We start from the raw sequence: 15,764 nt of genomic DNA on the forward strand, positions 1-15,764 counted from the left end.
CATCGGTACGGGCAAACAACCTTCGCCGACGCCTTGTCTCCGCATTGTATACCCATACAGTCGAATCGTTTGAGATCAGAGCAATGAATCTTCCATCTGGAGACATTGCAATGGCCCCAACTGTGGAAGGGTTGTAGGTATATAGCTGGTCTTTATTGGAGGCCTGAGGTGTAGTTTCCGGGTGAGAAAAGTCGTCTAAACGCCGCATCTGATCCACAGTAAATTCCCAAATCGAGACTGTAAAACCATCCGATGAGACCATCTGCTTGCCATTTGGTGAGAATGCCATTCGTGTGACTGGCTTCTCCCAAGAGCCAGACCATCGTTCCTCGCCAGTTTTAACATCCAAAACATGGATTTCTTTCCCAACACTATATGCAAGATGGTCGTCATTGGGTGAAAAGACAATATCTCCAATGGTGGGGATTTCTTTGCTCCACCGAACCTGTCGATCTCTCTTAATGTCCCACAGTAAGATGGTGCATTCGGCTTCCCAGGTCATTGTTCCATGCCCTCCACTCAAAACTGTGACGGATGCCATCAAATACCCATCATGTGAATAGGCGAGCCGTCGGACGTCATTTTCATGATCGAGTTGTTGTATCTCTAGCTCTTGTTCCGATACAGGATGTTCGTACGGGGTGGAATTCGACGTTTCTAATGCTTCGCCGTGCTAAACGACTACAATCCGTCTTAGATGGTTTTTGCTCGAAGTACGGCCATCCGCATCTTAAGCTTGACCAGGAGCAATGGCGTCAGATTGACTATTTGCGTTGGATCACACAGCCGTTCTTCCAGTTCACCACTGCGCTATCGAAAACCAAAGATGTCACCGTCTATCTTGTCTTTGCTATCTACAATAAGCTCTTCGACCATCTCGAGAAGTCGATTAAGCAGCTTACAAGAAGAAGGTAGCCTGGAAGAAGCTTATGCTTACCGCTCTTCGTGCGGCGGAGGTGAAGCTAAGGCAGTACTACAGTAAGACGGATGATATTTCTGGTGATATCTTTGCTATTAGTATCGCACCACAACACAAGCTCCAGTTCTTCCGGAGTAAAGATTGGGGCCCTGAGTGGCTCACCAGATATCGACAAAGCTTTGTGGACTACTTTGAACCATATAAGCAACGTCTGTCAGAGGAACAAACAGGGAACGGTGAAGGATCTTCTACGCAGAGTGCAGGCATAGATCTTGATCGGATGATTGGCCTGGATCAGACTATCCAAGCTGGCCAGCAGGACGAGCTTGCAAGATATCTCGATAGTGGTAAGTGTCCTTATTCTACTAATCAGCGGACCTATGCTAATAAATATATCTTAGCCACCGTTTCTGGTGTTCCAATACGGGCGTTCTGGAAGGAGAACCAGACCACATTCCCTGCGCTTGCAAAGCTCGCACGCGATGTGCTCTCGATTCCCTCAACTGGCGCCGGAGTTGAGCGGCTATTTAACACTGCTCGAGATGTCTGTCACTATCGTCGAGGCTCACTGAATGCTACAACAATTCAGGAGCTTATGTTGTATAGATGTACGACGCAATTTGAAGTTGAAGAGGACGGAATTGCTTTTCGGAAGGAGTATCTTTCTGAAGGGGAGATAGAAGCGGATCATGAAGAGAAAGATGCCCAACAACTAGAGGGTACTGTCGATCCGATTAGTGACGATGAGGAGAGCAATGAGGACGAGAACACTATCAAACTGGAGGCTTTGTTAATATCACGTCCTACCTGGTATCTCCCATCTCGGTATCTGCCATGAAGCAGGCCATCGTCACAAAAGCCAGATTGCGGTGCTACCCTAGAAAAACATACACAAAGACAGCCTGTCTAGACCATATATTTGTTCTCCCTTTCAGAGCTACTATTTAACCATTCCACCGTTTCCGAAGAACTAGAGCTCCCTATAGTTGGTAGATTGCGTGATCACCTCATTCTGCCATCCTTAGTGTTCTCATACGGATATTTCTTTGTCAGGATCATGAGAAGCAGCGAAGTGATGATGCAGAGAAACATAAAAATAGTGCTAACCGCAAATCCGGGCGCGTATTCCGGCGCTGAGCTCGCAGGCCAGATGTATGCTCCGTATACTGATGATAAATTGGCGAAGGCACTTATATAAATGTTAGTATCGTATCAACACAGCGAAAGGGCGGGTGGGACGGGAAGTACTTCACAAAACCAATAGCCACTGCTCGCTTCTCCGCTGGTCGGCATATCGTGTTGGATAGGTAGCTGAGAGTTAATGGGCTGCAGCACCATATACCAGCAGCGCCTGGAATATATTAGTTATTTGTCATGGGATATTCTTGCCTCAAGGAAACAAACCAAATGCTAAGAATGTGTAGCGAGCCTTGGCATTATCAACCGTGGCCACGATTATCAGAGAGACGGTGGACATGGAGGCCATGGCCATGATGTGCTTGGGTCGTTCACCAAAGTAATCCGAGGAGAAGCCACAAATGAGGACGATCACCAAGGCAACCATATCTAAGACAGTAAGTCAGAAGATAATCCAAGCCAAAACCTCTCAGTCGCTTGGTTCTTACAGATCGGAATCGTCATCTGCAGTGTCAGATTTCATCGCATCAGTATAGATCAAAAGGCAGGAATTCAAAGGAACGTACATATTGCACACTTTGGCCAGTGTAATTCAAAGCGGCCATCAAGGTCGGTACAAAGTACGTGATGGTACCTGCACAGGTGCAAAACGTTTGTGCCCAGAAGAAAAGCCAGGTCCTCCAATCGCGCAGCGCCGACGTAAAGCTCTGCCAGTGAGAGATATCTCCAGCGCGACTCGAGTTGTCATCTTGTTCTAGACGTCGAACAGCATATTCTCGCTCTTCCGGGGTGAGCCACTTGGTCGTAGCAGGGAAGTCGGGTAGCACGAATCTCCAGTCCGGGTCAGCACGAAGTTTGTAAGTGAGAGAGATTCTGGTCACTTACATGGCAATAATGGCGCATCCAATTGTAATTACACCCTCAACTGATAATATCTGTGTTAGCATCATGAAATCAATAGTTAGTTAGCGGCAAATCATACTGAGAAATAGCCATTTCCACGCCGGATACGGTGCCCGATTGTGCATCTTCTCCAAGATCAAGCCCGCTAGAAAAGAAAACATATTAGCCAGCATTAATAACCTGTCTCTTAAGCGTATACTTACCAATAAGCCCACCAACGGCGCCCGAAACGAGCGACGCACAATAGAAGATAGAAAATCTCCTAGCCAACTCGGCTTTCTTGTACCAGCTGCTCATGAACAACAGAACGCCGGGCTAAATAATAAAATGGTCAATACTAACACTTATTTTGTATGTGTTTCTTGACAACCCACAAAGTATCCAGCTTCAATCAACCCCAGCGCAAACCGAAGACCGATAAGACCGCGCTTTGAATTAACGCCCACGTAGCCGATTCTGTAACATGTCAGCAGGCATTCAAAATCGCTTATCTAGGAAAACGGACACCATAGCACCCCAGACAGTCTAAATCCCCCCGGGTCTTGTTAGCGCAGGGACCGATACACCATAAGGAAGCGAACGAACCATAAGAGCGGGGAGATAGAGACTCGGGCGAGTCCTGCTGAGAATCATGTTGCTCGGCACCTCAAGTAGGAGATATCCGATGAAGAAGATCGAGACAGCTAAAGAGTAATCGGACGAGGTGAGTCCCAAATCTGTGGCCATGCCCGCTTCTTTGGCGTTGCCGATACTGTGTTTGATCCCATGAGTCAAACTTGTTCGCATTGTCCCCCGAATGCAAGAACTCCTTACTTGTTTCGGTCTAGGTCTTTGCTCATAAGTCCTTTATTAGTTGGCTTTCGGAATATTAAGAATCGACGAATAACCCACAATTGAGAATGTACTAGCAAGGAATAATTATCAGTTACGTCCATGGAGGTGAGCGTACAAAACAACCAAAGGCAAAGAAACTAACCATGATGAACAGCGGTGGTATCAGCCGAACGTCCACCTTCCACAATATCCTAAAGAGCAGCTCATTAGCTGCGTTCCATTTGCCTGGATAATTCCATCCATGGCAAGCAGTCGGTCGGCACAGCACCTTCTCTCCAACTCCTTGTTCTCCACGAATGGAGTCGCATAGGGTGACCCGACCTCTTCAAGGTGCATCGATGTGTCTTTGTCCATGGTCATTCAAGAGACGGAATGGTCTGCGGAGGTACGTTGGCTCCCCCCAGGCATGGTCAGTGTGGGGTTGAATATATACTCAGCTGGACCTTTGGCTTTTCGTTGCGGAGGTGGAGAGTCCGAGTGGAGAGTCCGAAGGTGGGGGGTGTACCCCGAAATGAAGCTATGAATGCTCAAGGGCTTGGCGGCAAAAACGCTACCGCTGTAAATCTGTCCAACTTTTCATGTATTTCCCTAGTGAAGGCAAGCGAATTAAGACACAGAGCTGTCTTTAGATAAGTACTCTTGCATTGCATAGTTCTAATACTGTATACACGAGGGATAACTAACTAAGTTAGTTAACTAGCGGGCCTTGGAGCACGGTGACTAAGCAGAGAGCCAGGCCCCATCCAGTGACTTAGTAGTGTCGCTTGTCATGGCTCCGCTTTGAACACACGTGGAGACTCCGCAGCTCAACTTCCTGGTCAGTCACTTTCACCGTCATCACGAACATAGCGAGACAAGCTCAGAGTATCAGAATTATGAAGCGTGATTTTACCTGCAGTTGGTCCGATTGCCGACGATCCTTCGGGAAGGCAGAGCATCTTCAGCGCCATGAGAGAAGTCGTCAGCATCATCTGGGCTAAACTTCATTTCCCCAATGCTAATATCCCGAGGAACTAGATACCGGCGATGCTCGATATGAATGCCCATTTTGTCAAAAGCGCTTTGGTCGACGGTATGAGATATCCTCCTTTCCGGCGCTGCCTGGCCTGATGGGTTGTGAATGTCAGAGATGTGATGACGAGGCATGCTGCTCTCCATGGAGAGGCTTCTGGCTCAATCAAGAAACCCCGTAAAGTGTCATGGTAAGTAACTAGCTGTCTTCCTATTACCTAGTCATCAACTATTTCTCCTTTTATTAGCATTCCATGTGTCGCTTCCAAGCTTCGTTGTGACGGACAGCCGGTTGCACCTTGTCGAAGATGTCTACACTCTGGTCGATCGTGTTCTTATCGAACAAGAGATAGCATGCCGTCCACTCCTCAAACACAGTTAAGTGACATGCTAGTGTCTTCTACCGCAACGGGCACTGGCTCAAGCTTGCCCACGGCGCAGGGGAATCCTGAAGGCAGTCCATTGCTCCGAGACAGGCAGAGTTCAGGTGCAAACATCAATATTTCCCAATCATCATTGTTACCAGCCTACTCGCTCTTGGGGGATGACCTTGCTGGAAATTCTCCATCACAACCTTCCGGTATGTTCTTCTGCCGCAGTCGACTTTCTCCACGCTCATCGAGTAATAGATGACTTTGAACCATTCTCGTTCGGTCCACTTTATGATCTCTCGATTGAGCCGTTTGAAAGTTATCTGGGATGGAACCTCGGTGATGAAGATATTGATCTAATGAAAAATCTCAACGAGGCTTGTCTCGACACTCCTCCGGCATGTTGGCCTCCTTCCGCGACTGTGACCCAATTTTCTGCACATCCAGAGTCGCAAACAGTGCAGGATGCGGCGACAATGCGGTTGATACGGGATTCACAGCCAGCCGATAGCCCCTGGGTAAGGCTTCCTATCTAAATTTGAGAATAGAATCGCCGTGCTCATGTATCAAAATCTAGCCGCATGTATACAGACCAAGCAGAGACGACGGACAACTCAGTATCCCGCAGCTCAATATCTCTTCAATTCCGCAGCCGAGCTTGCATGCAGCATATCTTGACCATCTGGATAACTCCACACGTGAGGCCATTCTGTCTCTCATAAATACTGCTCATCAACCTCATTGGTCACCTGTCGATGTGGCAGCTTTTCCGTCGGCTCGCACGTTGTCTATCTGCATCAACCTCTACTTTCGACATTTCCACGAGACGCTGCCTATCGTTCGCCGCTCAACCTTCCAATCAGCCGAAGCCAGTCCGGTTTTGTTACTGTCAATGGCAGCCATCGGAGCAACGTACTCTAAAAACGGTCTGACTGGAGTCGCTGTCGCTCTCAATGAGTTATGCAGGAGGACAATTGCCTACCTCAGGGAAAGTGACCGGCGTGCAATGTTTGATACGTCGATCGTCCAGGCTTGGCTGCTTCAGTCTGCCTTCGGGCTTTTCTGTGGCTCTCGGATGCTCTATCAGCACTCTGAGATTAGTCGTGGTGGATTGGTGACGGCTTCCAGGCGGATGCACCTTCTTCGTCCTGGTTTTTCATTTGTCAAAGAACTCGAACGGCACCGAGCCTCAGCATCACCTGAAGAGGTGGAGCGAGCATATGCAAAGGATGAAGAACGCTGTAGATTAGGATGGGGTATTTATGTATGCGCACGAAGTCGTTAACAGAAACCATTTGCTAAGAATTGTACATTTCAGCTCTATGACATGCAAATATCCGCGCTGTTGAATATTTCGCCACATTTCTCAATTGGCGATATTGACATATCATTGCCCTGCGATGAGGAGATCTGGGAATCCCGCCCTCCTCGTGGGCATCATGACTTTGCCCAGTCCGCCAAGGATACCCTGAACTTCCGACATGTGCTTCAGCGCCTGCTGTCCGTTGGCAAGCTGCCACAGCCATTGAACCCATTTGGGCTGTCTATCATCGCACATACCCTCTACAGGTGCGCTATACTTGATTAATTCTGCTCTCGTTGCTGACTATCGATCCTAGATTGTGCTCTGATGCCTCTGCCCTGGACCCAATCTGTCCAGCTCGGTCCCCAGAGAACGGCTCGTTCTACCGACTACAATTTTCCACAAACTTGAAACAGTAAGCCGAGACTTCGTTCATCCATTTATGTCCTTGAAAGACTTGTTGTTGTTGACTTGTCACAGTAATCCGCAGGAAATCCTTGATCAGCTGTCAGTGTGTTTTCATTTCCTGTCCTACACACCCACCGCCCTTCTTGTCAGTGTTTCGGCTCTGTCTCATCTAGGGCACCTGCAATTTACTTGGCCTGGGTTTTTGGATAAAGTAAAGATCGCCGCAGGGAAGTCCGGGACCGAGGAGAGTAAGCTCAGTGCACGTGCGTGGCTTTGCTTGAGAATCTCTGATGATGTGATCGGTGCAAGATCTATTCTTGTTCACGCTGGACAATTAAATGCCCTTCTGATTCGGTTCACATTTGAGTAAGTCTTCGCTACCAAAAGATGAAGGCTAGTGCATGTCAAATACTTACTAGTTCTCTAGAAATCCATGCGAGGCTATATGGACATTCTACGCCGCGCTCGCGTTATGGGCGATCATCAAATTTGGCAGTGGACTAAACATCTCGTCTTCTGGTCCGAAACGAACGGTCGTGACATGTAAGTCTTGTGTCTGCAGTATGACTCTCCGTGGACATTGCAACTGATATCTGCTATCAACCATTGTAGGGTCTGACTTCGACGATGTTCACGAGTGGATCCAGCATGGTGGCCAAGCTTCCTTCCAGGGACTTGGGAATTTGGTGGATCTGTCCGAGTCAAATCTTTTGTCCACATTTAGCGAAAGATTGGAGTCTATGTCATGGGGCATATCTCTCCAATTCCGCCATGTTTTGATGAATCTATCCAAAGAAATAACCTAACAATAGACGAAAGTCTGTCAAATTGAATCAAACAAATTGCTACCATACACCAAATCAAACATTTGAACCCTAGAGTTGGCTTATGTATTAGATGGTCCTAATTTCCTAATCGTTGGCTCAATGGAGTCATTCATTATACGCTCGGAGTCTCCACCAAATTTCTCCACATTGTTCACTGAGGGGCAATACCCTTAGGCTCGGTCAATTTGCCGACTATTTTACTAAACAACGACCCTCTACTTCATTATACGTACGCTTTTGACTCCACATCAGCAACTGAGATCGGTGTCTCCACCGGACTTGCTACGAGTTTTAGCTAGTCGCAATTGATAATCTGAGGAGTCCCCAGCTAAATGTCGCTTGCTTTATTCTCACAAAAGAGGCATACGAACTGCAATCAGAAAAATGTCTGTTCCGTCTCACTTTAAGCTCAACAACGGCACCTCGATTCCCTCTGTTGGACTGGGTACGTATGGCCTTCTTTTGATATGACTCGACCAGTTGCTAAACAGGTTGCAGGAACGTGGCAAGCAAAGCCAGGTGAAGTCGGCAAAGCTGTCGGTTATGCACTGAAGTCTGGATATCGACACCTGGATTGTGCCTTGATCTATCAGAATGGTGAGTTGGTCTTTCGCTCGCATGCACTTAGCTATGCTAAGGTTGTGGTTCGACTAGAGAAGGAAGTTGGCGACGCGATTAAAGCTTCTGGTATTCCACGAAAGGAGATCTTCATCACCAGCAAAGTGTGCGTCAGTCATGACGAGTAATGAAACGCTTGTTGCGTACTAATTTCATGCCTACTGCAGGTGGAACACCCACCAATCCAATGTCGCCGAAGGTCTTGCGCAGACGTTGAAGGATCTCCAAACGGACTATTTGGATCTCTACCTGATTCACTGGCCAGTGTTCGTTTTCGTCTATTGCCGTGTTCCCCGAAGCTTTTTGCTAATTTAATTTCGCATATCAGTCGCCTCATTCCCAATGAGACTTCGCAGTTGTTCCCTACCAATTCTGACGGAACCCGCTCTGTGGATCGTTCGTGGGATCAGCGGGAGACTTGGAAGCAGATGGAAGGGGTTTACCGTTCTGGCAAGGTCAAGGCAATTGGGGTGTCTAACTTCAGTATTCCCTACCTGGAGAATCTGGAAATGATTTGGGAAGTCGTTCCTGTCGTGAACCAGGTTAGATCCTCGGTCCTTACTTGCTCAACAAGGTGGCTGATTGATTTTGGGTTACAGGTTGAACTGCACCCGTACTGCCCGCAACATGCATTGAAGAAATGGTGCGAAAAGAGAGACATTTTCTTGGAAGCGTATTGTCCCCTCGGATCAACAAGTACGTCACTAAACCCGTAAACGATCCCGGAGAGATATGGAATTGACAACCTGATAGGCTCACCACTGCTGAGCGACGCCGAGATCGCCGGCATTGCAAAGAAATACGATGTGACCCCGGCAACCATCTTGATCTCTTACCAGGTCAACCGAGGCTGCATTGTGCTGCCCAAGTCAGTGACTTTTAGCCGGATTGAGGACAACCTTAAGGTTATTACTCTATCCAAGGAAGACATGGATATCTTGGAAGGAATGGCTGCGAAAGGTAAACAGCAGCGTGTCAACACACCGCTATGGGGACATGATCTGGTGAGCTGTGTACATCCGTCTATTTAATGAGCTTGCCTTGCTGATCCTGCATCATTATAGGGATTTGATGACTGGTATGGCCCTGGCAATGTCAACGCGCCGAAACAATAGATTTAAAATGAGTGAGATAGGGCTTGGCCTTATCAATTTGCCTTGCTCAATGGACATTGATCTGAAAATACATTGCCATAGCTTTTAATATATAGTAAAGTGGGAAATCTCAAGGCGATCCGGTCGGTACAGACAGGTCGAGGCACGAGAGAGAGAGAGAGTATAACAGGTGTGACGATGGGCTGCTTCATGGCAGATACCGAGATGGGACATACCCAGATGGGAGATACCAGGTAGGAGGTGATATTAAAAAAACCTCCAGTTAGATAGTTTTCTTCTTCTTCTTCCTTTCACCAGTCTTGATACCTTCGTTGAGTAGTACAGTTTGATCCAGGATCTTTCTCTTGACCCGTACGTAACAACAGGGACGCAGGTAGAACCGAAATAAACCTCCAACAGCGAAGCTGCCGCGAGAGAGAGAGAGAGACGAGGCGCAATCACACGGTCGGCAAACGCCCTACCAACAGGAGGTCCAACTGTCTTAGTAGAATAATTGAAGGAACGTCATGCTCTGCTGGAAGAGCTAGAAAAACGAGAGGGAAAACTTCATAGAAAACGCGTTCATTTCGACCGCCTATATTCCATGGGGTTTTGTTACTGCCGCATCTTCTCTTTTAAATAGACTGCGGCATATCCTCTCCATTGGATATTGGATCATATACCATATCCGCAATTTGAGGATAATGGATATTACTTCAATACCATATCCTCAATGAGGATATGAGGATCTTTTGCGGATATCCGCACTTGCATAACTCTCGCTTAATTATCTACTTATAGGTAGTCATGTGCCCCTTATGCAGCTTATCAATCTATTTCTCAGATCATAAAATACACATGTTCGGTCCTGTATCATTTATCCTGTTCCTTAATGAAATATTAAGAAATCGTCTTGTATTTAGTAACGTTTCCCGCCTTTACTATTGCTTATAACATTAATGTCATTTTTCAAGATATATTGGAGGATATAGATGAGTTTTTGTCGTTTTATAGCACTTTAGTATAGAAATATATATGTCGGATTTTATGCGATGTGCATAAAGGTGTTGTGTGCACGAGAAAGTATGTGACACAAGAATCGTAGGGTGAAGAGTGACTCATCAAGATAGAAGAGAGAAAGCATGAGATTAGCGATGTGCTCTGGGTCTGCTTAGGAAGCTCTATCTTGGGTCGGAAGAGATGTCAAACTTGTTTCATTCTAACTAGTGGTTATGGTGGTATTTATAACATGAGAGACAATTTGGATGGTCATGTGAAAGGTCAACAAAACATATCGAGGGAATGGAGTGTTGCGAATTTGAATTCGGAGGTTTATTTTCGAGTTCTGCTACATACCGGCCCTTCGTCGCCTGGAGCAAAGGGTATGAGGAAGAAGCTAAGATATGGGCCAAGCAGGAGTAGGAGCGTACTGGCAGGTCCCGCAGTCAGGGTCGTCATTTGAAAACCAACTCCGGAGTGGCACCCCTCTGCCGTGAGTGGCTCCACTTGAGGCTCCAGTTCAAGGACGACAAGGTCATTATGGCCATTTTTGAGGAGGGAGCCCGGAACATATAGCTGCTGCTGAGGCCCGACCATCCAGTAGCGCCCAAGGTTAAAGCCGTTCACGTACGCCTGTCCCTTGATACCACTGATTGCCAGGTAAGTATCTGCGGCCTGGCCATTGTGCTTATTCTCAAAGGAGCCGTGGTACCACATAGGGGGTCCATCATTCGACCCGATGGACTCTTTCCCCTGAAATTAGTTGGACCGGTATCAGCGGGCAGAGAGTATGATGTCCAGCCGTGAACATCAGTTCCGCCAACAGTGACATTGCCGACGATTCCTTTTCTCTGGTCTGACATTGCCCCATCGAAGTCGACACGTCCTAAATTTTCAACGAAAAGTTGAAGTTTATCAGTAGGACGAAGAGACACCGAAACTGTGTTGATAACTGTATGGATTGGGTCAATCACGCCTTGACGAACTCCATTGACGTAGACAATGACCCGGTCACGCGGTTTATCACCGGGCTTCACCACACCATCTATGGCGCCCTGGATCTTAGCCTCGTAAAGAACATAACCCGTGTAAGCATCCAGAGACTCCATTGTGACTGGAGACTTGGCAGTAACGTGCGTTACATCATGCAGATTGTCGGATAGTCCTCTGATAGGCTTCAACTTGAAACTGTCAATCTGCTGCAATGGCGGGGTGGTTGGCACATTGGGGATGCTGTTGGCAGATACATGCTTGGAAATGATGTTGCGAAGCTCATAGTACGTGATTGTTGGTCGCCCACTCTCGTCTAGAGAAGCACCATAGTCGTAGCTTGTAGTAAATGCCTGGCAACCGTCACCAAAATCTAGGGCTCCATTCCCAAAACCATAGTTGGTTCCGCCGTGGAACATATAAAAGTCCAGAGACCCATTGATTCCCAAGGCCCAGTCCGTGTCGTTGATAAATATCTTCCGTCAAGGGCCGTCGTTGTCATATGTCCAGTGGGTGTTGTTCGGGCCCCATACCGATGCCGCTCATCGTGTCCATATCCCATACCCGAATGATTCGATTTGTGGAGGTCGAAGCAACCCTTCGTCGGCTTGGCGAGAAGCTCATCCACATCACCAAGCTATCTTCGACAGTTTCCCCTTGGCTCACGTCGCTTGATGTAATTTCCGAGGACGGATCCAGTCCAGCTATTAGCTGTGCTCTTTTGCGAAGGTTCGACAATTCTTGTATTGATTTTGAATCCCGAAGTCGGATTCTGTTGCCAGCGCAAGTTGATATGATTTTTCTATCCGGCGAGAAAGCAATACTGCTGGCCCTATAGTCACGACTGAACCTTTGTACCTCCTGCCCTGTCGCTAGGTCCCAGAGTCGAACTGCCTCATCATTTGTGATCAAAGCTAGTAACTTGCTATCCGGCGATACCCTCAACTTTCTAATGGATAAGTTAGAGCCGCCAAATTCATGTTTCATCTCGCCGGTGGCAATGTCCCAGATTTGGACTCCATTGATTAGGGTAGCCATTGCACAAAGCTTGCTGTTGGGAAAGTACGCGATCGCCTGAACCGAAACCGAGGTGCTATTGATATGTCGTAATATCTCACCTGTTTGACGGTCGTGAATCGTAGCTCCGGGTGTCTTGAACCGTAGAGTTGCAACTATCTCGCCGTCTGGCGAAAAAGCGATCCTATTGACGTCCCGGCCGTATTTCGTCACCAGATTTTCGCATTCTGGAAAGGTCCAACATTCGGTTCTATAGCGAAACGATCGTAAGGCCACAGTATCAGAGTTTGGAGAAAATGTAGCCTCGACAGCTGCCATTCCATGAGTGATTCTCTGGCATTCCTTGCCTGTGACTACATCCCAAATCCGGAATATTTTGTCTTGGGCCGCCGAAACAAGCTTCTTCCCGTCGTGGTGAAAGTGATTCCGATCACTGGACCACCATGGCCCGCCAATACCTGCTTTTCCTCTCCTGTTGCAGTCTCCCAGAGCCGAATTGTCTAGTCGTATGAAGTGGCTGCTATTGTTTTTCCATCCTGCGAGAATGCACCTATCCAGATCGGCCCTCCGTGACCCTCTAGCGTCTGCAGGCAGGCATTCCAGTCCGTTTCGACCTTTGGGGTCTGCAGAATCCAGCTGGGAATATATTGACTAAACGTCTTTTTGATGATGCTCTTGACAGGAGAAAACACTAGTGCAGATGAATAGAGCTGTAGCGGAGCTTTATCCGCAATTGAGCCAAATATTCAGAATAAAACGAGCTGCACCATGCAAGAAGGCGCTTGCATTGGCATTGCCTGTCTATTCGCAAGAAAATTATGTTTAGACTGCGTTTCAAAGCTTGCTTGTATTTCACAAAGAAAACTTACTTTCACAAGCTCTTGTAAATGGAGATACTCTCTGAAATCTTTCCCAAAAGACTAAGGGCTTCAGGCCAATTAAGAAAATACTTCTGGAGAAACTTCACCACCTCATGATCATCTGTGATGGTACTGCCGCTCTTATCTAGGTGGTAGACCCAGTATAAACACGCATATCGGATGTGTACTGGCAATGCATATTGAATTGCTATCTCCGGAACATGTACCCGAGCGGCCCCCGGATTCTCAAGGCCACAAATATCCTGCTTCAGGTGATCATTCGATGACAGAAGACGGACACATTTGATTGCGATCATTTCGTGAGTAGTTTCCTCATGAACCCAAAATGGATTGCTGTCTTGTTTCGCGGAATCGACAAGAAAATCTCTAAAGGAGAGATGAAGCAATCTGACTGGAGCATCAATCGATTCCGGAACACTGAGAACCGAATGAAGAGACACCAATCTACGGCTGATGACTGCCTTTGGAATGTCAAGCAAACTTGCCAGAGAAGACACGGATAGGGGCTCCGCTAGAAGCACGATAGCGCCAACGACAATTCGAAACTCTTGGACAAGAGACCTCTGAGCGGACTCAGACCCCACACTCAACTGATCAAGGATCGGCCGATAAGTTGCGTCAAGCTTGTCAATTTCAGACCCCGGCGATCTCGTCTGATATTCCAGGATCTTTGCTAGCTGTCCTGCAGGATCAGACCACGCCCGGTCCCCGATAAAACGGCAGACAGTAGCAGCGAAAATGAAAAGTGGCACGGCCATCTGAACGAGTGCATCCAAGTTTCTGATCCCAGGCCAGTCCCCTGAGAGTTGAAGTTCGCTTGGAGTTATATTGTTGTAATCTTCTCTAATTCTCGTGAGCTCATAATCCAAAAAGGCGGCAATGTCCTGGCTTATGATTGGTCTAGGTATTTCATGGAGGATCAGATCCTGGTATTTGCCCTGTATTGATCTGAACCCAAGTCGAACCGGTAACTCGGGTCTACTCGTCATGAAAGCCCGCAGTCGCACCGACTCCAAGTTTCTCCCGAGTGAGATCAAATGAATGATGACCCTGATATCGTCGTCTCGATCACATTCGTCGAGAGCATCAATCACAAGCACAACCGTTCTTTTCACATTTGATTTCAATTTCTCCAAAGGCTTCAATACAAGCTGCTCGAATTGTTCCCGCAGAGATTTGCCGACAATCAAAGGATCGCTATCAAGAGAATTGCTGATGTCTGTCGCCAAAGCCGGTACCTTGATCGCAAGCTGAGAAGCTATCGTTGTAAACAACCGACTTGCATTATCACGGTCACGCTCGCCCCTTTTAAAGAAAAAGCTGGCGCCGAGAATTCCACTGTCAGAGAAGGTTTGCGCGACCGTCCGTGATATTGTTGACTTTCCTGTGCCGGCCATGCCATTCAGCCAGAAAATGCATTCACTCTTCGGGCCTTCCGCCCACTCAATTATCTGTTGACGAAGATGTACTCTGGTTTTGGGATGACAGCGCGGATCATGTTCGTCAGCATGGGAGTCAAACGCTGCCCCATTCACCATGGGAAGTTGAGTCAGGGTTACTGTCTGGGCCATATCAAATACCTGCACACTACAGCCCCAATTAGTGTAAGGAACCTATAAGCATACGTTTGATCAACATTGAGTGCTGCTGACAGCGTGTCCCGGTATCTCTCCAGATTTCTAACAATCTTGTTCACATCTTCACTCTCAAATGGCCATTTCAAAGCACGAAGACCAAATCGACTCATCATACGAGTACTGCCAGCATTGAGCTTTTTTTGCAGCTTTGCTTCGATCTGTGATAGCTGGGAAGAGCAGCCATAGAGACTAGAACGCAAGCGCTGCAAGGTTTGAAGCTTTGCGCCATTTGCGCTTCCCAAAAGTTCCCAACCACCTTCGAGAGTTATACTCAGTCGGTTCAATTCCCCTTGTAGATTGTTTATATCTGACTTTGCGGCTTTCACTTCCTTGGAGAATTGAAACACCAGCGAAGCTACCTTGGCAGTAAGATCTAGCACAGCAGCAATATTTGCGGCTACTGATAGACCATCCATGATGACGGAACGGGAGTTCGGACTCGAGGTCGCAAGGCGATAGACCCCGGTTTTTGCAAATGAAAACCGACTAATGGAAAACCGATCTTATCGAAGGGAACGGAAAGGGTATTCTGAAGTTCTGTCTCACGGCATACTAGTGGGGTGCGCGGGGTAAGCATGCTAAGGTGACTTAGGGCGCTTCGTAAAAAGCTGCTTCGCCACAGCCTGCGCCACAGTCTATACAAGCATGTTGTATTGCACTATAACTCTTAATGTATTGCGAATGAGATTCTTGAGGGAGCTTTCATGCCTGTGTCATCTTTGCAGACATTTATCTCAAATTTCAATCTTAATGGCGTCGATTCAAAACTTCGGCTCGACAAGTGTACTTTTTTCGGCTCATGCTGTTGTATATAT

The 15,764-nt window shown here is 47.4% G+C and overlaps 6 protein-coding genes across 6 annotated transcripts; 3 read left to right on the plus strand and 3 right to left on the minus strand.

Moving 5' to 3' along the window:
• Positions 1-660: 660 nt before the first annotated feature.
• N7458_009353 (uncharacterized protein) lies at positions 661-1,757 on the plus strand (the record flags this gene model as incomplete). Its single annotated transcript, XM_056912735.1, has 3 exons — positions 661-911; positions 980-1,266; positions 1,321-1,757. The coding sequence occupies 3 exons, from the start codon at positions 661-663 to the stop codon at positions 1,755-1,757; spliced, it is 975 nt and encodes a 324-aa protein (XP_056761584.1).
• Positions 1,758-1,921: 164 nt separating this feature from the next.
• Positions 1,922-3,798, minus strand: N7458_009354 (major facilitator superfamily domain-containing protein; the record flags this gene model as incomplete). Its single annotated transcript, XM_056912736.1, has 12 exons — positions 1,922-2,108; positions 2,168-2,270; positions 2,324-2,485; positions 2,545-2,560; positions 2,623-2,887; positions 2,942-2,981; positions 3,039-3,104; positions 3,163-3,274; positions 3,334-3,415; positions 3,465-3,484; positions 3,545-3,710; positions 3,773-3,798. The coding sequence occupies 12 exons, from the start codon at positions 3,796-3,798 to the stop codon at positions 1,922-1,924; spliced, it is 1,245 nt and encodes a 414-aa protein (XP_056761585.1).
• Positions 3,799-5,191: 1,393 nt separating this feature from the next.
• Positions 5,192-7,692, plus strand: N7458_009355 (uncharacterized protein; the record flags this gene model as incomplete). Its single annotated transcript, XM_056912737.1, has 8 exons — positions 5,192-5,384; positions 5,434-5,693; positions 5,753-6,439; positions 6,494-6,744; positions 6,795-6,893; positions 6,959-7,252; positions 7,314-7,429; positions 7,499-7,692. The coding sequence occupies 8 exons, from the start codon at positions 5,192-5,194 to the stop codon at positions 7,690-7,692; spliced, it is 2,094 nt and encodes a 697-aa protein (XP_056761586.1).
• Positions 7,693-8,097: 405 nt separating this feature from the next.
• Positions 8,098-9,446, plus strand: N7458_009356 (putative glycerol dehydrogenase (GCY1); the record flags this gene model as incomplete). The annotated part of the gene is made up of 8 exons (XM_056912738.1): positions 8,098-8,158; positions 8,212-8,310; positions 8,368-8,437; positions 8,499-8,597; positions 8,660-8,873; positions 8,931-9,027; positions 9,085-9,335; positions 9,396-9,446. 8 exons carry the CDS (start codon positions 8,098-8,100, stop codon positions 9,444-9,446), a joined length of 942 nt encoding a protein of 313 aa, XP_056761587.1.
• A 987-nt stretch (positions 9,447-10,433) lies between these two features.
• N7458_009357 (beta-calactosidase) lies at positions 10,434-11,833 on the minus strand (the record flags this gene model as incomplete). Its single annotated transcript, XM_056912739.1, has 3 exons — positions 10,434-10,441; positions 10,856-11,170; positions 11,194-11,833. 3 exons carry the CDS (start codon positions 11,831-11,833, stop codon positions 10,434-10,436), a joined length of 963 nt encoding a protein of 320 aa, XP_056761588.1.
• Positions 11,834-11,912: 79 nt separating this feature from the next.
• On the minus strand, positions 11,913-15,365 carry N7458_009358 (Vegetative incompatibility protein HET-E-1; the record flags this gene model as incomplete). The annotated part of the gene is given in 4 exon segments (XM_056912740.1): positions 11,913-12,967; positions 12,982-13,122; positions 13,329-14,899; positions 14,938-15,365. 4 exon segments carry the CDS (start codon positions 15,363-15,365, stop codon positions 11,913-11,915), a joined length of 3,195 nt encoding a protein of 1,064 aa, XP_056761589.1.
• Between the last annotated feature and the right edge of the window lie 399 nt (positions 15,366-15,764).

This window comes from Penicillium daleae (assembly GCF_028827525.1).
Source record: "Penicillium daleae strain IBT 16125 chromosome Unknown utg000008l_segment0_segment0, whole genome shotgun sequence".
In the NCBI taxonomy this organism is placed as follows: domain Eukaryota; kingdom Fungi; phylum Ascomycota; class Eurotiomycetes; order Eurotiales; family Aspergillaceae; genus Penicillium; species Penicillium daleae.